The sequence below is a fragment of the Meleagris gallopavo genome, chromosome 30, assembly GCF_905368555.1.
Source record: "Meleagris gallopavo chromosome 30, MGAL_WU_HG_1.1, whole genome shotgun sequence".
NCBI lineage: Eukaryota > Metazoa > Chordata > Aves > Galliformes > Phasianidae > Meleagris > Meleagris gallopavo.
In genome coordinates this window covers 3014070-3040432 of record NC_139433.1, presented here as the reverse complement: position 1 = coordinate 3040432, position 26363 = coordinate 3014070, and the positions used below count along the sequence as shown (strand labels likewise).

General features: G+C 49.0%; 1 protein-coding gene across 2 annotated transcripts in view; it reads right to left on the bottom strand.

Moving 5' to 3' along the window:
- STK11 (serine/threonine kinase 11) overlaps positions 1 to 25882 on the bottom strand; it is a 35934-nt gene extending 10052 nt beyond the window's left edge. The window contains exons 1-7 of one of the 2 annotated variants that reach the window (XM_085211677.1): positions 24215 to 25882; positions 17713 to 17796; positions 14702 to 14791; positions 13890 to 14022; positions 13277 to 13413; positions 12610 to 12737; positions 4805 to 4862 (exon numbers count right to left, since the gene is read on the bottom strand). In XM_085211677.1, the coding sequence (XP_085067803.1) occupies positions 4805 to 4862; positions 12610 to 12737; positions 13277 to 13413; positions 13890 to 14022; positions 14702 to 14791; positions 17713 to 17796; positions 24215 to 24504 (920 nt within the window). In that variant the 5' untranslated portion in view covers positions 24505 to 25882. Of the gene's footprint in view, positions 1 to 4804; positions 4863 to 12609; positions 12738 to 13276; positions 13414 to 13889; positions 14023 to 14701; positions 14792 to 17712; positions 17797 to 19938; positions 20154 to 24214 lie in introns of those variants that run through there. The other variant, XM_085211676.1, reaches the window with a different exon arrangement.
- Between the last annotated feature and the right edge of the window lie 481 nt (positions 25883 to 26363).

Below are 26363 nucleotides of genomic sequence, written 5' to 3'. Positions count from 1 at the left end.
GACAGAGTGTCTATTTCATCATTTATTCCCAATTTTACCAGTGATTTCTGAGTCAATTGCACCAGCACACGCAGCAGCTTACCTAGTGTTACAGCAGGCTGTTTAATCAGTTAAGGGAAAATAAGTTGCTGCAGATCTCAGAAGCACTGCCTGCACAGAGCATCCTTTTGCAGCCTCCTTGCAGCCTGCGAGGCTGTTTTAGCCACTCCCAGGCCTTAAAATTGAGCAAAGGGAGCAGCAGCAGAGATCACCTCTCAAGCTTTGCAAGCTTGTTAAGAACGCCTGCAAAGCATGGGCTCTGGACAGCAGCACAGCATTAATTGTGAACCTGCCAGATAAGAAGCAGGGTCCAGACAGAGCTGCTATGATCTACAGGGAGCTAAGATAACAAGGGTCAAGGGCTGAATGAAAAAAAAAGGATCTGGGTCAACCAGTGCTTATTGAGTCTGTCTGCTCTGCAGCTTCCCAGCTCGAATTTTATATCAGAAGTCATCACACTGCTTGGTATAAGCAAGGTTAAAATAAGAATCAGTAAGCACAGCTGCCTCTTCCGAATACTTACAGCTAATTCACTTCCCATTCTAGGCCACAAATATTTCAGTTTGCTTGTTTTGGATACGAACAGTCTTCTCTGCAAGCAGATGTCGGGCTGCAGATCGCTGTCCTGCCAGTGAGGAGCAGCTATGAAAGCTTTGCCACCTCCCGTGGTGCTGCCTGAAGGCTCCAAGCTTACAGAAAGGTCACAGTCACCACAAGAAGCAGCCAACTGCATGCCTGCCCTGCTCAGCAGCACGCAGCAAGGCTCCTGCAGCCACTGCTCCAACTCCTGGAGCAGAAAGAGGTGCTCTGCTCCTCAGATCAGTTTCATAAACAAACAAAAACCAAACAGGTAAGAGAAGCAGCTCTCTCCTCACAGATGCAAGACCCAAAGGTCACAGTTCAGACTCCTACGGAGAGAGGAGAGGTGTTCTGTGCACAGATGGAGGCTCACTTTCCTTTCACGCAGCAGACAGTCACATTACGAAACGGATCTGCAAAACGTGGGCAGAAGAACCAAAGCCTCCCTCCCTCCATGTGCCTGCCACAGGGAAGCGAGACAGACCCAGGTGCCTGTGCAGGAAAACAAAGGAAGAGAGCTCACATCTCCAACACACGGAGAGATCCCTGCACGACACCACAGCAAAGGGGTGGAAGAGTCCAGCAGTAGATGCACCACGGGGCAGCTTAAGGAAAACCCCTCCAAGTCAGGCACAGAAGCCAAGGAGCAAGCTCAGCATCTGGGAAGGAACCTAGAGAGACAGAGGGGGTTCCCCAGGGCTGCAGTGCACAGCAGTGCAGCACAGCCCAGCACCCAGCAGCTCCGTGTTCCCAACCTTTGGGGTGATCCTGGAGTCGGGAGCAGCACAGCGTGTCAGCAAGCAGCGCTGCTAACAAGAGTTGGAGGTGCCTTCCCTTCCTTGCTATAAACTCTTGCAAACGTATCTATGACTGAACAAATTATGTGTGACACTTCTGGAGAAGGCAGGCAAGATGGTTGCCTTGGAAACAGGGGACAGAGGTAGAATTCTGCATCCACTTCATCACTTTTAAGTGCTGCAGCAGGGTCAGTGAATTAGTTACAAACTGCAGTGTACAAGCATTAAGCCCTTCAGCAAAAGCACGAGGTAGAGAGGAGACCATGAATGATCTGCAGGGAGAGGGCTGCTTGCTCCCTGGCTCTCAGCAGCACATCTTCACTGCTCCACAGCCCCACTCAGGAGTACACAGCAGTCATGGAGGTGAACAACAAGTGTCAGTTTTCATTGAGCATCATCCTCCCCAGATCCTTCTGGGAGAAGCAGGTTTCAAGGCTCGTTCATTGTTATTCAGGGGTCAACTTCTGGTGGTTCAGAAACTTGGATGACGGGCTGGGAGAGTTTTAATTCATTTCAGTTTACAAATCCTGGGTCTGCACTGCACGCGTTGCTTTGAAATGCTTTTCAAACCTTCCAGAAATGGGCTGAGAGAAGTTAGCTCAGTCCTGCTGAATTACAAGAAAATGCTGAAACGTGAATTTGATGTGAGAATTCAGCTGCAGAAGTGAGAGGAGGAGGAAGGCAGCCGGCAGATGCAACACTGGGCAGATTCTTCCTACAGAATTCTTCAGATCGGGCTGCCACAGCAGGGGAAAAGCATTCAGAATAGCTTTGAGAACAAAGGGAGGAACTGATGTGCTTTGCCCCATCAAAATGCCTCCAACAGCTACAGCGCTTCACCAAGCAGCACCCAATTCCTGCTCAGCATTCCCACATCCACTGATAAAGCCTCCTGCCCTCAACGTGCACCAGAAGAGAGGCATCACTGTACAGAAGGAGAAACTCAGCCATCCATGCAGCTCAAGAGGGCTAAGAGGAGTGCAGAAACCCAAAACCATTGCTGAACATCACTCCTCCCTCCACCCCAACCAGATGTCTACAAGTTCTAGAAATCAAGGCACTTTCTACCAAAATGCTTTCCCAAAACCCTCTGACAGTATCTGAACGACTACCTGCTGTCCTTCCAATTGCTTTGTTCAGTTTTTAAATAAAGCAGGGTCTGGTTAAGCTAAGGGCAAAGCTTGCTTCTATTTAAAGAAGAAAAAAAAAAAAAAAGAAATGAGCCAGATTCTTTAACACAGTGCTGCCCCACAAAAAGGAGATGGACAGCCACATCCGAAGCCCAGGGCTGCAGCTCTGCTGTGCGTGATGTAATTATTAGGATGCCACAGCAGGAAGAAGGAGGCAATTACTAATAGGGGAGAGAAGCCTGTTAAGAAGCACTGGCTAAGCTCACAGAAAACTAATAAGGGACTAAACCTTGGAAATGCTCCTGTGTTCACAGGTACAGTCTTCTCTTCAGTCTCTATTGGTGCTATGAGATTAAAGCCTCACCAGTAGCAGCTGTGCCCAATTAGAAGGCAGGCTGTGCCCACACAGCACAGAGATGCTGCTGCCCCCATCCAGGAGCACGCTCTACTTCCTCCTGCCTGCTACCTCCAGGCAGGGTCTCTAGAGAAACCTCTTGGCTTCAGAGCTGATGCAAAAGCTCCCTGCTAAAACCAGGCATTAAGGAGCTGGATAAGCAGCTCAAATCCTAGCAGACAGTAACACATGAGAACCACCCACACTGGCCCAAGCTTAGGGGCAGCTCAGTGCAACACCTGGACCCACTGTATTGCTAAGGAACAAGTGCTTCTGGCATTTCAGTGTTTTCACCTGCTAATCTGCTCCACAGAGTTAATTCCTGCCCTGCTCCCTCGCTGTGCTTACTGACAAGGCATCAGTTGGAGCTAGTGGCAGCTGCTCACCACTCAACATCACTGCAATCAGCAGAACTATTTCATTACAAAGCACCACAAAGGGATACAGTGCTTTGCTGTCTAGCCTGAAGCTCTCTAGCCCTCAGAGGAAGATGGGAGAAGGACTGTCATTAACAGCCAAAGCTATTGTTTCCAAGATCAGCTCTATATGGTGTTTTTAAATGGTGTGCAGCATTTAAGAGGCCAGCCCCAAGCAGTGCCTTTTGTAACCCACTATTTTACTGGGAAGCATGTGCATGGTGAAGGGCACACTTGAAAAGCAAATGCCTGCTCCTATCATCTCCCAGACCCAGTGAAACAACCAATGCACAGCACCTGGAGACCATTAGAAGACTCTGCCTGACTGCTTAATTAATTACCCAGGCAGCTACATGAGACTTGCCACCCCCCAGCCCCTTTGATCTTTGCAGGGCAATTGCTGCTGCTGCTCCTCTGCAGAACACCAGTGCAGTTCAAGCCTGTCTGCTTCTGTTTTACAGCTCCTGCAGACATCTCCCATGCCATAACATCTACCAGGGATCGTCATCTGACAGCACGCTGTTACCCACTGCCACTTTTTTTTTTTTTCTCTAAGAGAAACAAACAGAAAAAATAAAAATAGTGCTCTTCCCGCCTGCAGGCAGCACAAAGCAGGCCCATTGCCTTACAGGATCACAGCCTTGTTTTTACAAGGCTCCCAGAAGCTTTCTGGGCAAGCTTGTAGGCAGGACCTCTGCTGAGCATCTGCGGTCCAGCAGGCAGCTCTGCATGTCCTCAGAAGCACTTCCTATTCAAACAGGAGATAAGCTAATGCAGCCTCCGCACTGAAGCATCCTTATGATGCTTTTTTGTTCTTGTACTTTTATCCGCCCAGGAAATCTCTGCTCAGAGGCAGCATGTTCAAACAGATCCTTTAAAAAAGGGGGGAAAAAAAACCTCAGAGATAACGACCTCTCCCCCCTGCCCCCCCCCCCCCCCCAGACAAAGGCAAGGATAAAGCAGAGGATTTGGGGGAAGGAGGAGGATGACATTAAAGAGAAAAAGAAAAAAAATCCCATTGTCCTGGAACATACTGATTCCATATGGAGCAAATATGAAGGGATATTTCTGTCACCAGACTGTTCAGAAAACCAACACATTACTGAAACCAGCTTCAGGGAACCCCTGCTCCATCAGTGCTAGCTGGCCTCTGAAACAAATTGCCCAGAACCCTTAATTATCAAGAACCAGTCACACTAGGAACATGTTTTCAACATATTCATTATTTACTGGTTAGCAATTCAAATGCTCTAACCGGATGCTCTAATAGGAGGGGAAAAAAAAAGCCAAGTGGATGTTGCCAGAGCTCCAGCAGAGCTGGAGGAAGGTTATCTAGTGACTTCCATGTGTCTGCTGTCAAAAGGAAAAACGAGTTGAGAGCAATAGCACAGGTACATTAGCATAAGAAGCAGAAAGAGAGTGACTAATAGGAAGAAGCTGAACACTCACTTGTGCTGCCTTATCTGCTGTATTGAAAATCTCTTGGCTGGGTCGTATTCAAGCATCCCTGAAAAGGAGAAAAAGTCCAGGTGTGATCACAGAGGCTCTCAGCCAAGCTGAGGACGAGAAGCATAAAGTGCTGCCCTTCCCTCCCACCACCCTGACCCTGTGCCTGGCCCTCCTGGCAGCTCTAGGCACTTTTACCTGCAGAAACATTTGTTGCATCAGCCCCAGAGAGCTCAGCACAAACCCCGACCCCAGTGCTGACTCCTGATCCACCTGCAAGGTGGATACGACCTTTCCCTCCTTCACCCTGCAGGGACAGACTGCTACAGCCCCAGATCACAAGCCCCAACGTGTCTCCAGGCAAGGAACAGCAAGACTTTGCATTTCACAGGTAACGCTATTGAACTTTCTCTGTGGAAGAGCCCAGGCCTTAGGCACCACACATCCACCTGCTCAGCATCCCAGAAACTCTACAGTCCAGTGATATTCTAATCTGCAAGTACAGCTGGGGAGAACTGACACAAACCATCCTTCTGCCTGAGCCAGTCTTGATTTCTGGCACCTGTTGCTGGGATTAGGGTGAGGAGAGGGGAATGTGGAGAAAATAGCTTATCTGTATTCTCCCTGGAAAAGAAGGAGGTGGATTCCTCATAAAGCAGACTTTTGAGATGCCCACTCCGCTCCACATCTCAAAAAAGCTTCACAACACCTCAGAAGTGAGATGGGAAATTTTGCTGTATTTTTCAGAGACTGTTCAGTGGGACCTAACGAGCATCATCCAGCAGAATCCAAAATCCCTTCAACCGAGCTTCCAAGAATATATTCATCTAATGGGTGTCAAACTCTCACTGCTATACATTGCAAACAGCTTTGCATCTGCTGGATAAAAGCCTCTCGCTGTTCTTGAAGCACCAGCACTGGTGAGCACAAGAAGGGCTTTGAGAAGAGAGAACAGGAGCCTGCAGTGAGCTGAGGGGAATGGAAACCAGGAGAGAAAGAGGATGGGAAAACCTACTGGGGAGGGCCACTGTAAGTGGACACACAGGGACAGGAGGTAACTTCAGATGAGCACTTGGGAACAGAGGGCTAGAATGAGAAACTGCCATTTAAATGAGAAGCTGCAAGGGCCTTGCAGCTGAGATTCTGCAGTGCTGCTGAACAAAGGTATTAGAAGAGAGAAATCAATAGTGTGTGATCAGAGCTGATTAGCAATACCTTCCTCATCGGATCAGTCTGCATCACACCGCTAACAGCAACGACCCTGGGACAACTAATAACACAGAACAACCAAAACAAAACTAAAAACAGGAAGCCACTGTGAGTACCGATGCTTTTGCAAGGCTTGAACACTCCAAACAAGTGCATGCTTAAGGAAACAAGCTTTTGATAGCCATTTTCTTCCTTGCAATGAGATTTTTCCTTTTCCCCCAGCAGATAAAGAGCTTCCTTTGGGTCAATTTTAGCCTGTATCCCCACATGGCCCAACAAGGATGCAGAAGTCCACCACCTGCTCCTAAAAGCACTGAGCTGAGTCTCAATTCCAAACCTGGCAGCAGGTTCCTTACACGGTGCTCTTGGAGCAGCCACCTGTGGAGATGACATGAAAGGGTTGGGAAGACACACTGTGAAAGCCTGGTCCACTGCATCATACCAAACCAAAGGGATTTCAGAAAGCTTGTAGCTGGGGAGCCAGCCCACTGCCAAGTCTGCTTCCCTAGGAGATGTTCAAGACTAGAGAACATGGCAAGAAAAGGTACAGAGTGAAAGGACTGATGTTATTTTCTCCTCAGAAACCAACAGGCTGTTTTCCACGGCAATCTGAAAAGATTTATCAGTGCTGATGACAGCAGGAATAGCTTGAAGCAGATGGAATCACTACCGATCCACATTATATCACTGTGATGGAAGTTAAGAACAACCAAACCATGGGAAAACTTGCTGGGTGCACCGCAAGCATCTGGTCACCTGAACTCAAGGCACCAGAGCCTCCAGCATTCAAGGCTTTAAACAGAACTTGCAGAAATGCACTCTTGCCTTGCTGAGACCACAAAACCCACCACAAGGCTACGTCACACGGCTGAGCTGACGGGAGCTACAGCAACAGCTCCTTGCTCAAGAACCCTCAGCCTTGAGAGCACTTCCTTACGTCGGCTATTTTCTCAAGCAGAACAAAGCTTTGTAAACAAGCAATCAGCAGACAAGACTGCAACTGGACCAGAACTGGGAGCACCTGGCAGGAGGTGGTTGGTGACAGTGCCAAAAGCTGTACAGCTCAGTTATGTCTGCTGTAAGAAGCACCACCAAAAGTGTATTTTGGGATGGACTTAAGGTAAGAGTGAGAGGCATTTGAACCACCCACAGCAGAGAAAGGACTGATCCTGAATCTTGCTAGCTTGCAAAGTGCTGCAACAATCACAATACAACAGCAGTGCTGTTCCATAGGGCTAATTCCAAGTTGTTTCCTCAGCTGAGCCATCATTAGTACAACAACCCTTGAGAAACTCCCCCAGTCCCAGGCAAAGAGAGGCTGGAAGGGACCCCAAGGATCCCACACTGCACCCTCCTGCTCACAGCAGGCTCCACCTCAGCACATCATCCAGGACTGTGTCCAGTGGGGCTTCTAGTTTCCTCCTCCAAGGATGTCAGCCCCACTGCCCCCCCAAACAACCTGCTCAGCACTCAGCCACCCTCAGTAAAGGAGTTCTGACATTCAGGTGAGATTTTCCCTCTTTGTTTTTCAATTTCTTTCCTTGCAAAGTGAGGAGAAAGTGGTTCAGAAAAACAACCAACTCCTTTTAAACTAAGTGGCCTATCAGTAAAGTTATACGTGATTTGACAGTAACTTCACAGCTGAGCTTCTAAGGGTTTTTGTTCATTTGTCTGGGAGACACGAGAGCTGGTATTGCCAAGGTTATCAAATCAACATCACCAGGTCAGGACTGCTCCCCTACACTGACTCCTAAGTCCATATTTCAGGAAGGTATTTTTGGAATCCAGTTTATCAAGCCTGGGATAAAAATCCTGCACACTCCAGCAGCTACAGCTACAAATTCTTCACAGAAACATCATGTACAGTGGTTCTACCCCAAGGCTCTTCTGATTAGTTTGTGCACTGCAAGGAACGATTTCTCTACAGGAGCTGGAACAGCCTTGCAAGCAGCTTGCTTTGCATGGAGGAAAAAAATTGTGCGTTCTTTCAAATGCTAAAGAACAGCAAGGCTAAGAGAAACGTAAGGCACCGATTAGATGGAACTGGTGCAAACAGGATGAGGTTCTGGGGTAAGTTATTAACAGGGGTCTGATAGCACCAGTCACAAACTGCTCCGCCACAGAGCTGTGTTATCTTACAATCAATAGAAAGGCACAAGTAAGGTAAACGAGCAAGAAGAAAGCTTTCTTTAAGGAGAAGGACTGTATCTGGGGCAATGTTAGAAAGAAAATAGAACATCCAATCATCAAAAACATACATTGATGTGTTCAGCTGTGACTCACTTGCAGCAGGCCCGTGGCCGAAGTCCTGCGATTTCATCACGACGAAACATCATGTGATGCTTTGCCTGGTGAGCAGTACGAGCATCTGCCCACAGTAACCACACACGCTCTCTACCATTTACGGTAAAGATCTCCACGCAGATTATCTGCGAGTGGAGAAGAGAGGCTGCAATGGGGAGAATCTTTAGGAAGATGCCTGGCTTTCGAACCTCCACCCCACGGGATTCCAGCAGGACCTGCTGCGCCCATACAAGGGATGTCATGCTTGTTACAGCAGCCTCAAACCCCTTTCAAATTCTGCCAAGGGGCAACGTGAACACCAGAGACCACAATCCTGTTTGAGCTCCTTGTCACAGACCGCAGCTGACACATTTGAATAATCCTGAGCAAGCATGGTGTTACATCGTGTAGAACGGCTGCTTAGAAAGCAGGCAGCACAATCTGAAGTGGTTCATTCAGAGGCAGGGAGAAACCTAACAGCTCGAGTTTATTGAACTCAACCTGGGTTTGACTTCAGTCTTTAACTCGGCAACCACTTCAAGCCATCCACATAAAGCAGAAAAAGCCCAACTGGTGAAGTGAGATGGATTTTTCTCCTCTCCTTCATCCTCTACAAGCATAACCAGGTGTCCTGACCAGGAACTCCTCTGCAGAGGAGCCCTGAAAAGTGCAGGACGCTTCATGCTGGGTGGTTACAGGCCCAGCTCAGGGAATTCCCTGTTACTACTGCATTAAAGCATCCTATTGCCATCAGAAAACGCATCCCTGAAATTTAAGGTCACAGCAGTTGTACAGAAGTAAGAAAACAGAATGCTGAGAAGCCAGCCAACTCATCCCCAGTCACAAAACCAGCTTGCAGCAGAGCCTGGACATAAACCCAGGTGTTTAATGCAGAGAGTGCAGTCTCAAAACTTCAGAGAAAGCACAAAGTATATTAGAAGAGGACAAAAGCTCACTCTCTGCATTTTTCTTGCTCAGAAGTGAACTGGATAGGAGTCAGTAAGTCACATGCAGATGCTGATAGAAGGACCTTAAGGCTATTTGCAGATGCTTCCTGACTGCAGACACAGAAGGCAGAACAGTACCAACCCCTTTCCCATCAGCAAAGAGCACAGCTAAAGCTTTGTTTCTGATTACAGAACAAGAAGAGGGGCAGCATCCCAACTGGTTGGTTGAAGTACATTGCCACAAGTCAAATACCACAGAAGTTTTAGGTCCCCTGAATTCTGCTTTCTCTGCAAAGTGGAACAAAGCAAGGGAAAAAAAGTTAAAACCCTGCTTCAAAAGTGGTCAACTAAAGGACTTAAGAAGTAAATTCAAACACTTGTTTCATGGGCAAACTGCCACAACGGTCAACGTAACTCTTATAGCCAGAGAGAAAACAAGCACTCTGCAGCACAGTGAATTCTCCTCACATTAAGGACGGAATGAACGCTCCCAGCACTGCAGAGAAGTTGTTTAGAAACAACACAAAGGCAAAATATAACCTACAGTAAGACAGAGCTGAGCTCAGGGTGTCTGTGCTGCTATATGAAAGCATCAGCCTGCCACTGATGCCTGATCTGCAGCCTAGGATTCCATTTCAGCCTGCTGCAGCAGCAGGCACCTACCAGGAAATGCAGATGTTCTGGAGGAAAAGCAGGAACCAAAATAAAGCACTCCAGTTCTGCCACCACAGCTACGCAGTATCACCCCTGCAAGGCTCAGCCCTGGTGCTCAGTGCCATCAGGCTCTTTTGGGAGCTGGGTGATGCAGTTGCTGAGCCTCCCTCCGTCATATTGGAAAAGTTGTGGCTGTCAGATGAAGTCCCCATGGACTGGGAAAAGGGAAATGTCACTCCCATTTACAAGAAAAGGAGGAAGGAGGACCCAGAGAACTCCAGGCTGTTGAGCCTCATCTCTTGGCCTGAGAAGATCATGGAACAGATCTTCCTGGAGGACACGTTAAGGCACATGTGAGATGTGGTGGTGATTTGAGCCAGGCAGCACAGCTTCACCAAGGGAAGGTCGTGCCTGACTCATCTGGTGGCTTCCTGTGGTGGAGTGATGGCATCAGTGGACAAAGGAAGGGCAGCTGATGTCACCTACCTGGACATAGAGGCAGGTAATCAGAAGGCAAATCAACTTTTTACATGGGTAGACAGTGAAAAGAGAAGAGAGAATGACCTTAAATTAAAAGAGGGAAGGTTTAGATTAGATGCCGGGGGAAGTTTTTCCACTGAGAGGAGGGCAAGATGCTGGGAACAGCTGCCCAGAGAGGCAGTGGATGCTGGAGGTGCTCAAGGCCAGACTGGATGGGGCCGTGAGCAGTCTGAGCTAGTACTTCATCTAGCAGTCAGCAATCCTGCCTATGGCAGCGGGGCTGGAACATGATGATCCTTGAGGTCCCTTCCAATCCAAGCCATTCTATGATCGCAGACAGAGGAAAGCATACCACCCCAGGTAAGAACAACAGCTTTTGCCAGCTTCACCCTGCAGCAAGTGCGTACAAAAGCGGAGTGGGAGGATGTTCTGAGGTGGACTGGAGGAAGGACAGCAAAAGGAATCTTATTTCCTACTGTTCTGGAAGAGACGAATTGGTGGAGACAGATGGCCATGTGCCCCAGTGAGCTCCTCTGCTACCAGGTGCACAGCATGCATCTCTGCAGCACCCAAAGGCAGGCAGCAGCTGGATGAAAGAAGTGACTCAAGCACATTTTGGACAGCAGCACTGGCTGCAAGGCTCCTTCTTTAAAGTGAGGCAGAAGGAAAAGTTAGAGAGTCTGACTGAGTCTCATCCAGGGGCTGGAAAAGCAACAAAAAGGAGTTATTCTGCTAATGGAACATAAAGGTTTGAAACTATCAATATCCCGAGGACAAGAAAAGAAAACACAACCACCCTTCCTCTGGGGATGATGCTAAGTGCAACTGTGAGGCTTACCACAAACTTCATCTGTTTCTGTTGGATGCTTTAGAGGACTGCTACCAGGCTAGATGAACCTTTGGATTTACTCCATTTGAACAAATCCTGAGCTCATAAAGAGCTGCTGTGCTTTGAGCCAGCATTCTCAAAGCAAACACCACACGTAGATTGGGACATTGCTGCCTGGGGCACAGAGCAGAGCAGCCAGAAGTGCTGGGCCTTCAGTTGTAGCCATATCTGTAGCTACATCTGATGCAGTGGTTTCCAAAAGCTGCTCAGGCCAGTCAATGCTTTGAAACATGTGCAGATTACCTATTTCATCATCAGCATAGGGCCAGAGGAGCTAAGTCAGCCTCAAACAAGGAGGCTCACAGAGATTCTGCACTGCAGAGGTAGAGAAGCCAGCTATTTGTAGGGTAAATAAAGGCTGTGAATGCTCTGAAACTCTTAACTTTATGGCAAGCCACAAACTGCAGCAGCACTGTGCTGTCCTCAGTACGGTTACAGCAGACAGCCCCTGTTTAGCAATAAACACCCATATCAGGAGCTGACCTGATGACACTGCGGACAGCAGGAAGTGAAGCTGACTCAGCTTCCTCAGTACCCCATAGCCACTCACCCACACTCATCCCCAACTGCTTGCAAGAATGAAACAAGCAAAAAAAAAAACAACAAAACAACCACTTGAAACAACACAGCTTCATTTCATATTTGAAGCCAGATCCTTCTTGAATGGCTGAAGACAAAGGGAAGTGAGTAAACCTGTGCTGAGGAATGGGGAGCTTACTGCACCTCTTCCTCTGGTGAGGCAGCAGGAACTCTGACCAGGATCTCCCACATCCCACCTGCTGCTACACAACCAGCGACTGGGAGAAGAGCACACAACCAACCAATCCTCTCCTCCTGCCTAAAAGGTGCTATTGCTGTCTCTACTACAGGTTCCAGCCACTTTGCTCCAATATCTGCAGCTGAAATTTTAGGGGAAGGGAGAAGACAACTGGGATTAAAGCACTTAGAGCAGAGGCTGATGAGGAAGGACAGCAAAACCTGAGTACTCATTGTTTCACAGTACAGAATGCCTGGGCAAGGAATTTAATCAAGCGTCCTCACCTGTCATTTTAAATTTAACCTCATGAGCTTTGTCTTCAGATTTAAAAGCTGCTTAGAGCACAAGAATCCATGTAAGAACCAACCTTACAAAGTACAGTCCACCAAAGGTTTAGTGCATCTCAGGAGATCACCAGTACTCCAGATCTTTGTCTTACCCCGAAATAAATAAGCCTACCTCCCTTTCTAATAGGATCCTATACCACCACAGGATACTCAGAACGAAACTCTCCCCAGCCTTTATGAGCAGAGCACGTGCTGCACCTCTAAATTTTACCCACTCACTCTGAGCCACCTGGGAGACTCACCTCTCAATAAGTCTGAGAGTGGAGGACCACAATCCTCTGGAATTGTGAAGTCACCTTTCCCGATGTTTTCAAATAACTTATATATATTATCCCCTTCAAAGGGGTAGAGACCCGTTGTAATGTTGTATCTGTAAAGGCAGAAGGAGAAGCTGTATGAGATGAAGCACACAGAACAGGTGCTCAGCTCCCACGTGATAGCATAAACCAAAAGGAGGTAAGAGGAAAGATGAATATCTGGCAGTATTTGGAATGCCTCTTCTAACTTTGTCTTTCTATATCACAGCCTCTTCATTCACATGAGTCAATACCACAAAGACATCTTCCTGACAGGCTGGGATGGAAGAAACTTTTAAAAATAAATACTAGAGATACAAGCACTTTGTGGTTTCTATTATTACGGCAGTTGTGTATCTCAGATTCTGAGAAATGGCTGGCAGAGACTTACTCACTAAGAGTGGAGATGACTTTATTCAGAACTGCAAGCACTTCAGGGAAACACACACACACACACACACCCACCCACCAAGGATGGGCCAAGCTGCAAAAGCCCTCCCCAACCCCCCAACACCATGCACAAGAGCAGTGGTGACAGCAGATTGCACAAGACTGAGCTATTTAAGGACGTGTGATTTGTCACTGCAAGTCCTGGATGCTGCAAGGCACTTACAGTGTGACCCCTGCGGACCAGATGTCTACTTTAAAGCCTGAAAAGGTATCAAGGCCATTGGCAATTTCTGGTGGCTGGAATGCTGGCGACCCTTGGCTCGTTCGGCACGTGTCATCCTCTGCAAATGGATGCAATGCCTGCAGCAAAGAGAGCCATTAGTTTCAAACTTCCAAGGCATGCAAGCTGTAACTGGTCAGAACTTTCACAAAAGGAAAACTTTTCTACTGAATGTCTACTAAAGTATCATGAGAACATGCAACTGTAATTAAACGCCATCAGTGACATTGCCTTCACCAACCCTACCTAGCTAAGACAGTCTCCATATATTAAGATGTAGAAGGTTATGCTGCTTATCAATTTCACCACACTTCTGGGCTTTTTTGGGTTTATCTGAGATTAACATCCTCCTCTAAAAGCTTCCTGGATGGAAGTCTGGTGCTCATTATTATCAACAATGAGATAGAAGCGTTTTGCCAGTTACAATAAATATTCAGCAGAGCCACTCCAGAGCATTCTGCAAGTTCAGCAGAACAATCAAAAAGTCAATCGATCCCACAGAGGTGATGTGAATCCAGAAAGTCACACTTCCCACTTCACTGCAGTTCTCACGTACCTCTGCTACGCCTAAGTCAGATATTTTCAGCGTCCCATTGGTGGTCAGCAGGAGGTTCCCAGGTTTTATATCCTTGTGGACAATCCCTTGGCTGTGTAAGTATTCTAAGCCATCTATAAGCTGACAAAAGTACCTGGAGGAACAGGTGAAGAAAACAAGAGTCAAGCACTTCCAAAGATTAAAAGCGTGAACCACCAACAACACATAAAGCATCGTACAGTGACAGCATGGCAACAAATTGCTCACACTTATTTTTAGTCTCATGGCATGCAGAAATATTACCCATCTTAATGCACCTGCATTTCACTGAGGCCACCTATAACCTCAGCCATCCATCTCCAGAACTCTAAGATTTTCCTTTACTTGCATGGGCTTCAGATCAGCCTGTCCACCAACAAGCCAACACATCATGCTGGATATTGACAATCCTTCATCTCCTAGAGATCATCTTTTTTTCCTGACACTGAGCTGCTTGCACCATCCCATTTAGAGCAGGCAAGCCCTCACACATTCCTCCACTGCACACATCCTAGCAGAATGACACAGGAAGGCCAGGAAAGGTTGTCATGCATCTCCTACAGCAAAACAAAAGCAGCAAAATTCAAAGAAAGATGCTTTTCTTCCCAGAATCAAAGGGTTCTCTCTGCCGTGGCTTCATTAGGCTTTCATTTTTTTCCCCCAAATGGGCTCATTACACCAAGTTAGTTTTACTCAATGGGCAGCCAGCAGTGTAACAGAGCAGAGTGCATCCTTGAATTTAAGAGAGCAGCGATGAGAAGCTGATGCAGCCTAAGGAACAAACCCATACTTACCCATGAGCCTGAAAAACTGGAAACCTCTTTTCTGGGACACTGTCCAGCATCTCCTGCATCCCACACACACAGTACTCCATCACCATATACGTGAAGACAGTGTTAAGGAAGCTTCAGGGTAAGCTGCTTTCCAGGCAGGAGCTGCACGAGGACTGCAGCCCCGTTCCCAGCTGCCATGTGCCCCCTCATACCTGGGAGGTAAAGGAGCTCCTGTGCCCTTCCTGAGGTTGTGTTATTCTTCATTTCCCATCCCAAAGAGGTGTGCACACACTCCTTAACAGCTGCTGCTCATCCCATCCTCACAGCAGCATTTCACTGGTAGGAAAGGATCCCTGGAAAGTCGGGAAGCTTTTTGGAAAACACACAGATTAAGAAAATCTACACGAATGCTAAGAGCTGGTGGCACTTTTTAGTATTTGTTCTTTTCCAGCACGTTCCAGTTTTCATCTCCTCGCATTTCAATACTGGGGCCAAACAATGGCAGTGACAGAAGTACCCGGAGCAGTCACTGCTCTGCTCCCCTCTCCCAGGGCTTGGAAAGGCACAGTGCACAGAGGGGCTGTGACAGACCCTGAGACATCTGGTGGGTTGGCAAGGCAGTGCAGCTCTGAGATGCAGAGTGCAGACACAGGCATGCAGGCAGCCCATGTTCTCCAGTAACAACACATTTCTTCAGTCACTAATTAATCCTGGCAGATGCCTTCTTAACCTAAGCCCAAAATAAGTTGTTTATCTCCCAGGATGCTCTCAAGGCAAGAGAGGCTAAAGAGATGACCTGCATTTTAAGCGGGATCCAAGCTAGAAACTGCTGGAGAATATCCCACCCAGCTCCAACCCCTGGGCAAACACTGCATTAATGCTCGTGGCCCCACGTGAGCTGCTCTTCAGAGAGATGCTGAAGTGCTGTACATTTTGTGATGGGCACAATGCCACCTGGTTGATCACCAGAAGCAAAAACAGCAACAAGGACCTAAATTTCATTCCTGCAAATTCTTACCCCAGCAGAAGGATAGGGACTGTGTGTATCACAGTGACATGGAAGACAGCAACTCTCCCATCTTCAAGAAAACAGTACTAACAATGGATTATACAGGCTAGCAGTCGGGAAATAAAACTCACCTCTCATTGTTTCTAGTAAGAATCACCTGGTTTTGGTTTCATCACCTGCTTCTCACCCCCTCCTCTGCAGCTGCCCATTCCTGCACAGTCAGCCAGACTCCAGCACAAACTTCCAGGCAGAGCAGATCTAGCACAGGTGCCCCAAGATAAGCAAAGCTCTCATTTCAGCTCATCAATAGGGTTCTGCTCCCACACACAGCTGCACACACTGCTAACAGAAGCTGTCAAGTCAGGGTGCCAGCTGCGATGCTGCTTGTTCAACGGGGTTTATTTTCTGCCTGGATCAGCTCTCCATTCATCACCAGCTCTGCATTCCCAGCATCAGCAGGTCAGCAGAGCAGCCCATTAAATACTGAAGGTGTTTGATATTTTTTAATCCAGTCATCACAGCTTTCCTATTACCATCGAAATCTTTGAAGGCTTTGACTAGACAGACAAGCTGTTAAAACACCACCTTCCTGAGAATAAGCACAGCTGAAGCCTGCACTCCTATGAGCAGCACAACACTCAGGCAAGAACAGAATCCTCCCTTCCTTTAAGGACCAGTTTCAAATGCCACATTGTTCATTCTGGAAATAAGGATTTTCCTTTTTTTTTTTTTCCCCCCTCCAAGGAAGGAAGCAAAACCACCCCTTCTAGCTGAGAGAGGTCAAAACTTTTCTGAATGACCATTCTGGGTTGTCATCACCTACTGCCAACACACGAGGTCTCTCTTGGGCTCTTTTTCAACACACTTCTGTTAGGATCCCAGCTTCTTCTTAATTAAATGGTATCTTTCTGCAGACAGTAATTGAATTACAGTCCCTTCAGTCTGTTAAGGCTACAAAATACAAGTGAAAGTTGTCATGCTTTTTATATCAATGATTTGGTGGCAGGGTATTCGATCTAATTAAAGCACAAAATTAAATTACCCGTTTTCTGAAGTACTGTAATTGCAAGACAGTATTTGGAAAACACTGTCAAAACAAGAGCAGCTATTTGTAACACAGACGACAGCAAATCAGCTCAGTAAGCTTACAGACTGATCCAAGGGCACTCACTAGAAACTCTCCAGCCACCCACCTGCATTTCACTCATGTGTTAAGGCACAGCAGCACATCAGTTGGTAGCTGGGCACATTTGTAAGACACCATGCATTGGAGCAGCACATTGAAGTCTGACAAATGTGCTGAGATCACAAGCCACAAGCTCAGTTTCCAGAGCTGCACGTCTCACAGGAGCAATACACTTTTTATCTCATGACCACTACAAGCTGTAGGTCACTGAAAGCACTTCACAAGGGACGTTCACACGAACAGCAGAGCGCAGCAGAGCGGGGCAGGAGCCCATCTCATCTCATGCCAGACCACACGACACGGCTGTCCCTGTGGAAGGCAGCACTGCTGGTGTCCAGATGCCACAACACATGGGTTTTTATTTATTTTTCATTTTTTCCAAGGGGTAGAAAAAATCCACTGGTCATTGCCAAGGGCATAAAAGAAAAAATAGACAAAAAAAAAAGGCTTTTTGCAAAACATAAACACTAACAGGTCCATCTTTAAGGAAAAAAGCTCTGACATACCACCAGCTAGGAGACACATCTGCAGCTGCTTTCGTGCCTGAGTGGGGAAGGTCACACAATAAAACAGCCCTGGAGGGGCAGTTCTCCTCTACTGCAGTCCTGTATGTGTAACCTGGGGACAAGACTTTGCCCTGAAGTTGGGGAAGAACATTAAGAAAGCATTAAGAGTGGAAGCACTCCAGGCATGCAATAGGTTTAATGCTAGTGAAAGCAACTGTAAGTTTAAGGAACATTCAGAAGAGCCTCAACAAAAGCAGAACTATGGTGATTCAGCACTACAGTGGAAAATAACAAGAATTCAAACCTTCAACTGCTGTGTTAAAAAGGATATATTTTCTGCTTCTCTTCATTGTATAACACATCCACCAACTGGATAACATTTTTGTGCCGCAGTCGTCGCAGGAGCTGGATTTCCCTGCAGGGAAAGAAAAGGAACAACATTACATTTTCAAAGTCTATTTCCTTACTGTGGAATGAAACTAACGTTTCTAAATCACATGGATCGTTACACTTCTGTATTAATGGCTGTGTATTAGGGACTGTGTTATCCCAGCTGAAGGTTACCTCTCTACGCTCTTTGAGAGAAGGCTGTGTGTGCTCCTGAGCTCCAGGTCAGCTCCTAACAATGTTCCCTGGGTACTGGATACAAGGAGAACCCTCCCCACTAACACCATGCAGCCCCAGGCTCCCCAGCCAGGGATCCTGCTCAGCAGAAGGCAGAAGATGAACTATAAAACCCAGGGAAGGTGCCTTGCTGCACCTTGGCAATGGAAACTGACCCCTGGGTGCCATCTCACATCCATTGTTCCAATCTTTGTCTCCTGGGATTTCGTGCTCTGCCCCAAACCACCAGATTTCAGTGCTTTTTACATTAAAGTCACCCTGCACAACCCCACCGCTGCCAGCTGTGAGGAGGAGAAACAGGAGGATCAGGCCAGGCAGGTCGGAGTGCTCTGGCTGGCAGTGCAGGCACTCAGCTCCGCTCTGCTGCTCTGCTCCAGGCAGGTGCTGAACCACACACCAGCTCCTCTTCCTACCATTGCTAAGTCCCTTAGAAAAGCAGGGCCACGTTTACCAGCCTGCACTGCTGGAAGCAGCACTGCAAGGAACTCAGAGCACAGCTTCAGAAGGGAGAGCCTCTGCCCAAGCACAGTGCACGGAGCTCAGAAAGCTCTCAGCCTTTGCTTGCACAATTAGACCATCTCCATTAACGACCAGCACTGCATGGTGTCTGATTAGCAAACCAGTAACAGCTCCTTCAAAGAGCTCATAAGATGCAGGACACAAGTTGGCTTTAAGAATTCAGATAGCTGAACAGAAACCTGGAATAAGAAGGCAAAGCTCAGAAGAGTGTTTAGTTTAAATGGCAGACAGATTTGCAAAGTGATGCAGCCGCTCTAATTATAGTAATGACCAAAAGGCCGGAGTGGATTAAATTAGCATAGAACTGCAGCCAGCATTAGCAGAGCTCTAAGAAGTTCCTGCATAATGAAGGGAGACGGCTGAGCTCAGAGCCAGCAAGGGACAGAGCAAACACACCTTTAAGCAGGACTGCTTTCTGCAAAGGCAGAGAGCTTCCAGTATTAGGAACACATTTAGAATCCTCATCCTAGAGGCTCATTCCCTGCAGCGCTGCTTGGAAGCACACAAACCCCAATTCCTCCCACCTTTAAGAGCCTGATAAATATTTCATATTTCTGCCGTTTCTTCCCCCCAGAAGGACACTGTGAGCCACCAATCCCAAGCAGCAGCCAAGCACACCCACCTCTGGGGCAGGGGCCAAGCAGCCCATTTCCCAGAGGAAAGATTATCTCTATTTTTAGCTCCTCTTGCATACTGAAAGGGCTGAGGAATGGAGGCAGCCCGGCCACAGCCACCTCCAATCCCATTTGGTTTACAGAATTTGTCGTTTAAATGGACCTCAGTGCTTACTTTGTCAGAAGCTGCCTGTGTTTACCTCCACCTCCCCAAGCTAACCACAAAGAACACTCCACCCCGCTGCTTTCTTTGCACTTTGCACTGTGATGTTTCAGTGACAGCGCAGGGAAGGAGACCCGTGTGCCTGCAGCCCATCCACGTTTTCAGGACCTCTCCACCTGCTGCAACTTCATCCCCTTGTTCCTTCTGAAAAGCAATATGAAATGTAAATTGAAATCCTTGTTTTTGCAGCCAGGTCTCACTCCCAGCAGAGGGAAGGGCGCTTGGTCTGAAGCAGAGCCAGGTGTTGGGGTGCTTCACCATGCTGCACAGAGCCAGGAGGATGGCAGAAGAAACTGACACCTGGACTTTGTCAGACCACTGTATTTTTACTGAAAGGAATGAGAAATAAACCTACTTCCCTAGCAGCTGGTATTAGATTGGTATTATGATGACGACTGCAACCTTTCCTACATTCTCATTTAATGAATCTACCAGAAGAGATTGTACAAGATTGTACAAGAGAGATGGTGAAATGAGTGCAGCAGTGCTCCCACTGTGACCCACGCTAACAAAAAGGAGCAAACCCAACCCCTAGAGAGGCCTCTGCATTGTGGCCATCCCTGCTGAACCCACTCACCTCACACTACTGCTGTGTGGCTGCAACAATCTGCCCCGTGGAACTTTGTTCTCCTCCTCCAGAGCACGAATCCCCCTGGTGTACAGCAGGACAGACTGCTGGAACACAGACCCTGATTCAAACCACGAGCATCCTGGAGCAGGGAGGAGAGATCCCCTACATGGAAGGCTCCTGCACACTGCCAGACACACTGAGCTCATCCAGATAGACTGAGCCTCATCTCTTTGCTTTGGCAAACAGCAGGGCCTGCTGCTGCTGCCAGAACAAAGCTGCTCATCCTGCGTGCCTGGAAGGTGCTGAGACCACTGAAGCATCAGATTCTGCCTTCGTTCCGCTGAAGACTTCTTACAATTTACAAACTCTTTAAGAAATCCTTATCCAAAAGGCAAGACAGCATTCATGCCCTTTAAAACTACGTTACCTACTCCCCAGTACAGAGTTTTCAGAAGAACTGCCTTCCAGAGGAAAGATGCAGCACAGCTGATCCAGCTGACGGCCTGCCTGGCTCTGCCTGAAGGTGCTTTCCCTTCCCTTGGTTCGTAAGGCTCCTCCACAGGTGCAAGCCGTTAGGATTTTACTGGAGGCAAGTGCTGGTGGATCTTTTCCAGGCAAACTGGGCTTCCCAGAAGCATGGGCTCACAGCAGGTCTGAGCCAGGCAGCTCTTATTGCCCACCAAGGCTTCACAGCAAGCGTGGCACTCCTAAGCTGCGGGTGAGCACAGCACTGTGCCACCAACCCCACCTCACCCCAGTCCTCCCCTTTGGATGGGCAGCCTGGGATGAGTCAGCCTCAGGCCATCCTGGCCTCCAGCACACGCCCTGCAGCTCACAGCAAGCCCTTCCTTCAGCAGCACTCTCAATTTGCAGGCCCACATAGCAAATCACCAAATTACAGACCTACTGCACACTTTCAGCCTCAGAAGAATTCTAATGAGCATATATTCAAATCTAAGTAATCACCGAGCATGGTAAGTACAGAACAAGACACTTGGGATATGCATAGAAAGTCCCAAACACTTAATTAAAATGGGAGGCTATTAGCACACAGTTTTATTAAATTTGTGCTGCTCGAGACAAACACCCCTCCAAATTTTCCTTCATCTTTTTGGCAATCCTACTGAACTCCTTCCTGGCATGGAGTGGAAGCAGCAATTAGCCACAGCACCAGCTGGTTGACCAAACCACCCCAGCCTCCCTCTGCAGGGACTGAGAGCTCACACAGAGATCCCCCACTGAGTGAGAAGACCTGTCTCACTCCAGCGCGAGCACTGAGGGCTTACAGAGCTCTTACAGGCTCACCTTCCAGGAGCAGAACTGGATTATTTGTGGGGATACAGAAGAATCATCCCATCTGTTAAGACAACCCTATCATGCATTTCAGCCCCAATCCTGTCGCTGCACAATGAGATCCACATCTCCAGCCCAGGCTGCAATGCCTGCCCTGTGTGCCCAGCCTGGCTGCAGACCTGCCCCACTCCCCAGGCTGCACATCACTCCCTGCTTGTCACTGCTCCCTGTGTATTACTTGCTCGTGTAATTACCCAAGAGCTGACAGTCCAGGAACTGTTTTCTAGGGAATTTCTTGGACAACACACTATTAATAGGAGCTTCGCCTTCACCGCTGCAGCAGCAATGCTGAGGCATCCTGTGATAACTGGATGGGGCACGAGGCCATTAGCACAAATCAATTACATCTCTGCCATACAAACCAAGCCACCACGCAGCAAAGAGCTGCATCTGTTAGAAACCAAGATGGGAGATCAGACTGCTGGAGGAACAAGCTCTACCTTCAAGTTAAGAAAGAAGAAGAAAAGCACGACGAGGTACTTTGAGACTGAAATAATGCAGCCACTCAGCCCCACTGCCAGGGCGCTCCAGCACGATGTGAAATTAACCACAGAGAGGAGGATCTGCTTCAGATGCAACTGTGACCTGCAGCAAAGCAAACAACTCACTGAGGGTTCAGGAGTCCCACCCTCATCCACCTCACATAGCCCCAGAGCAGCTGCCTGCATCCTGCCCTGGGAGAACCCTCTGCCTGCACGTACTGCTGGCTGCTGGCAAGGCAGTGAGCACGGAGCAGCGCTCCCATGCCAGGGCTGGGAGAGGAGATTTCTCACCTCAAAGGACACCAGCTGAAGTCAGGATGTTTGCAAAGTTTACGCGGCTCATCACCATCATATCTGACACGCACTGTGCTGCAGACACCCCGCTGCAGATAAGGACACCAGCAGGACTGCAAGTATCACTCACTAACAGGCGTTACATATTTACTAATGAGCAAAGTAATGAGTAGCTTTCAACAAAGAATGGGAACAGAACTGTGCTGTTTGGTTCTACAATCTGTTTTTTTTTTTTTTGTTACATACCAACAGCCTGCAGGGCATAAAGCACTCAGTAAAGCAGTTCAAATGCAGCTGAAGAAAGCCAAACACCAAGGGAGTGTGGCCAAGCAGCGTGACATTAAAAAGGGATCACACAGTGCTTTTCAGCACTACCTGGAAATAAAGCCTTACCGTGGTCACACGTGTTGTTAAATGGCACCATGTGCTCCCCTCACCCAACTGAGGGGGGGCCATAAGGGTTTGATGCCTGATCAGCAGCTTCATTCAAAGAGGAGATGGTTCTCACCGCCTATCGCAGCAGGGCTGGATGGTTCTGATTCACCTGGAGTTGTGTTGCAGTGGGGTATGGCAAAAATACAGTGTTTTGTCTTTAAAAATCACCTCTGATCATGCAGATAAAGGAAACGAATGAGTGGCCCAAGAGAAGGACAAGGTGACAAAAATAGGAACTTGAGCCCAAGTAAGTCCTCATTAGGAGGCGACATTTAAAACCTGCCTCTGTGTTTTGAAACAAGCAAGGCTGAGCCAGAAAAACATCCATGACCAAACAAAGCAAAACTCAGGTAGTCTGCTTCACTAACTAACACTAATGAATGCAAATCAGACATTTTTAGACAGGCTCCATGCATGAATAAAACTTCTACAGGGTTCATTTTGGGACTCAGCACCATCCCTCTGCTCTGTTCCGACATCAACCCCGGTATTTGGAAGTCTTTCTTCGCTACCAGGGAGAAAAAAATTAAAGTTGAAGTAAAAAAGAAACAATCTCCCTCTTCTCAGCAGAGCTCTTGATAGAAGTGAAGGGGCAGGGATGGAACAGGGCGCCCATGCCTCTACCAGAAAAACAAGAAACATTTTATTACACATTAACCAGCAGTTCACTCTTATTCTGAACTTGAGCCAGCAAAGGGAGGTCCCAGCGCCGAGCCCTGTGCCTGTTCTGTCACTGTGCCTGTCACTGAAGGTTAGAAGGCAAACCCCAGGAGCTGACACAAGGTACAGGATGTGAAGTATCTCACAGCTGAGCTCACCAACTCAAACCAAAATGAGAAACAGAAACAAGACTCTGCAGGGTCAGGGCCCTGCGCTCAGCACGTCGCAGCTCAGGGCGCAACACAAGAGTCCTCTAAACACCCCCAGCCCTCCCTCCTGCTATGAGATAAGCCCCGTGCAAACTGCTGTGGCTGCAGGAGGCTCTCCCCTCCCTGCAGATAAACAGCCATCTCCCAGGGCTGTAATAAACAGCTTGATGTGGGAAACAGGCTGTGAGGTCTTCGTGTGCAGGGCACAATGCTGCTGAAAGGGAAAGTTCCACCTAACGAGTCCTGCAAATGAAGCGTAACACTAGGCTTCTCCCCACAGAATGTTTTAATTAGTTACTTGTGCCCTGATTAATCAGTATATAACTGGCGCTTGGAAAACCTTCCAAGCACAGATCTTGAGTCACTGAAAAGAGGTTGACAACCCTTGTCTCTATTTTACAGCTGCAGAAATGAACTGAAAAGAGCCTTGAATTGCTTCCTAAACTCATTAGCCAGAAGAGAATCCAAGAATAAAACCCAAGGCTTGGTATGCCCACAGCGCACGGGATCGCATCCCAGCACTGACGTGGGTGGCAGCAATCACTGCCTGAAGAGTTTGAGAGCACAGCCCCTCCTGGGCACACAGACACTGCCCAGTGCTGCTGCACTCCCATTCAGCTGAAGGAGCCCTTGAAGCTGAGCTCTGCCCCTGTCCCCATCCAGGACAAGGTTAGGAGCCCTCAGCCACGCAGCTGAGGATGGAGAGCATTCCTTAATACCTACACCTTGTCAAGCATTTCCAAAACACAAAGATACACGGTTAGTTAAAACGATGCAGAACTTCAGCTGGAAAATAAAGACCAAAGTTTAACCCCCCTCACTTCCCAGCTACCAGAAACATTTACTCACTTTTTCACGTTTGCCTCCCCGTTGGGAATTCTGCGTAGCTTCTTCTTCTTCAGAATTTTCACAGCTCTCCTACAGAGGGTTTCAGAGTCCAGCATCTCCTTGACTTTGCCATAAGATCCTTCTCCAAGCAAGTCTCCCATCAAGTACTTGCCAATGAGCTTGGCCCTTTTCCGCCGTGGCTGGTAGATGACTTCAGTAGAGTCGATGCGATGGATAAAAGTGTCCATCCCCACAGACATCAGCTCGCTCTCTCCAAACATACCCAGCTGCTGAGGCTCCTGCATATCCATCCTGGATTAAGTTCCTTAACCTGGCTTCCTTAAGCGCTCAGGGTTTTAATCCTGTTTGTTTGTTTCCAACACTCCCTTTTACTCCTTCTTGAAAAAAAACATCCAGAAGATTGTACAAACATTAATTAAAAAAAAAAACAAAACAAGAAAACAAAACAAACTATGAGCTGCTTCCAGCTCAAGTGGATGCTAAAAGATCCAGGTCTGCTCCAGTAACGCGTCTCTTAAGAAGAAGATATAGCTCTGACCAGATATGATCAGGTTGGGACTCGCTTTGCTCCTGGCCTGGTCCCACCTCTAGGGTTCTTTCAAGTCACCTCGGCCTTTCGCTTGGCCCAGTTTGTGAAGGTAAGTGCTAGGTCATCCTGGGGACCTCAGATCATCACATAAAACAGACCACTGCCAAGTCTCGTTCGTGGCTTTCCATTCCCAGCACAGCACAGGCACCAGCTCGCAGCAGGATGGCGGGGGAAGCACTCCTGCCCTGCAGCCTTCACCTTCCGAGCACTAGAGCAGACGTTGGGGCTTTTTTCAGCCGTTTGGAAGCTGGAACCAGGTTTCTTTGAAAGAGTTTTCAGAAACAATTCTAATTTCTTTGCTTTTCACGCCTACAAAAGTTTGAGGCCTTCGGTGCCTATTGAGATCTCCCAGGGGCATCCTTCAGCCACCTGGATTGCGCCTGGCACATGATGTGTCACCGCTGCTGTTCCCAGGCTCAGCGGGCGTTGGACAGCCAAACCCCACCGGCAGAAAGCCAAACCCCGGAGCTGTGCGGGCACACCGAGGTGCGGGACGGCTCAAGAGGCAGCAAACCTCCGCGCCAGGTGCTCCCAGCGCCCCATTCCCTGCCCAAAGGAAGGAGATGCGGGTAGAGGGACGGACTCTTCACGGGCCTCCCCCACAGGTGTCGGCAGGGCCGGAGGAACAGCGCAGAGCCTCCGAGAAGAGGGAAGGAGGGAGGCGGGAGCAGAACGCGCTGCGCGCTGCCGGGCCGCGGGGCTGAGGAGACGCTGCCGCCGGCACCGGGCTCCGCGAGCGGCCCACGGAAGGCCCTTCCCCGTGCGCCGGGGCCGCCCCCTCAGCGCCGGGCCCTGCGCTGCGCCGCCAACACGGGAAACGGAGCGGGGAGCCCGGCGGCCTCGTCCTCCCTCCCCGCTCCCGGGCCTCGGACCGGGCCGGGCCCCGGCGCCGCGCTCCCCTGGCGTCCACCCGTCTCAGAGGGATCCCCACCGGTCACCGTCCCGCTCTGCCCTCACAGACTCGCCTCAAGGCCCGCTCCAGCCGAACCGCGCCCCTTTACCCCCTCCGCCGCCGCCGCAGCGCGCACGCCGCCGCCATTTTGTTTACCTCCCGCCCCCGCCCGGCCCCGCCGCGCTCCCGCCGTTGCCCCCCCCCCCGGGCCTTGCACCTCCCTGGCGACCGACGTCCGCGCCCATTGGCCGCCGCGCCGGCCCCGCCCCCGAGAGCTCGCTCGCTGATTGGCTGCGGTCGTACCACGAGGAGGCGGGGCCGGCCCAGCGGCTTTCGCTTCCGGTTGGCTCGCGGAGTTTCCAGCCCGCCCTTTCACTCGGATAGAGGGAGGCGCGCCGTGATAGGCTGAGGGAGCTGTCCGTCAGCGTTTTCGGCCGTAGGGGGCAAAGGGCAAAGGGCGAAGAGCGAAGGGAAGTCGTTGCCATGGAGACGGGTGGAGGAGGGAGTGGCGCCGCGCATTGGGCCTGGGCCTGCACCGCCGCGCCCTGGTCTGTCCGGGCGGGGCCCGCTGTGCAGCCCGTCCTCAGCACTGCACAAACGCTCTGGAATCACAGCCCGTCTTTTCTCCTAATCCGTACGTTCGGTGCTAAACGTAACGCGCTAAACCC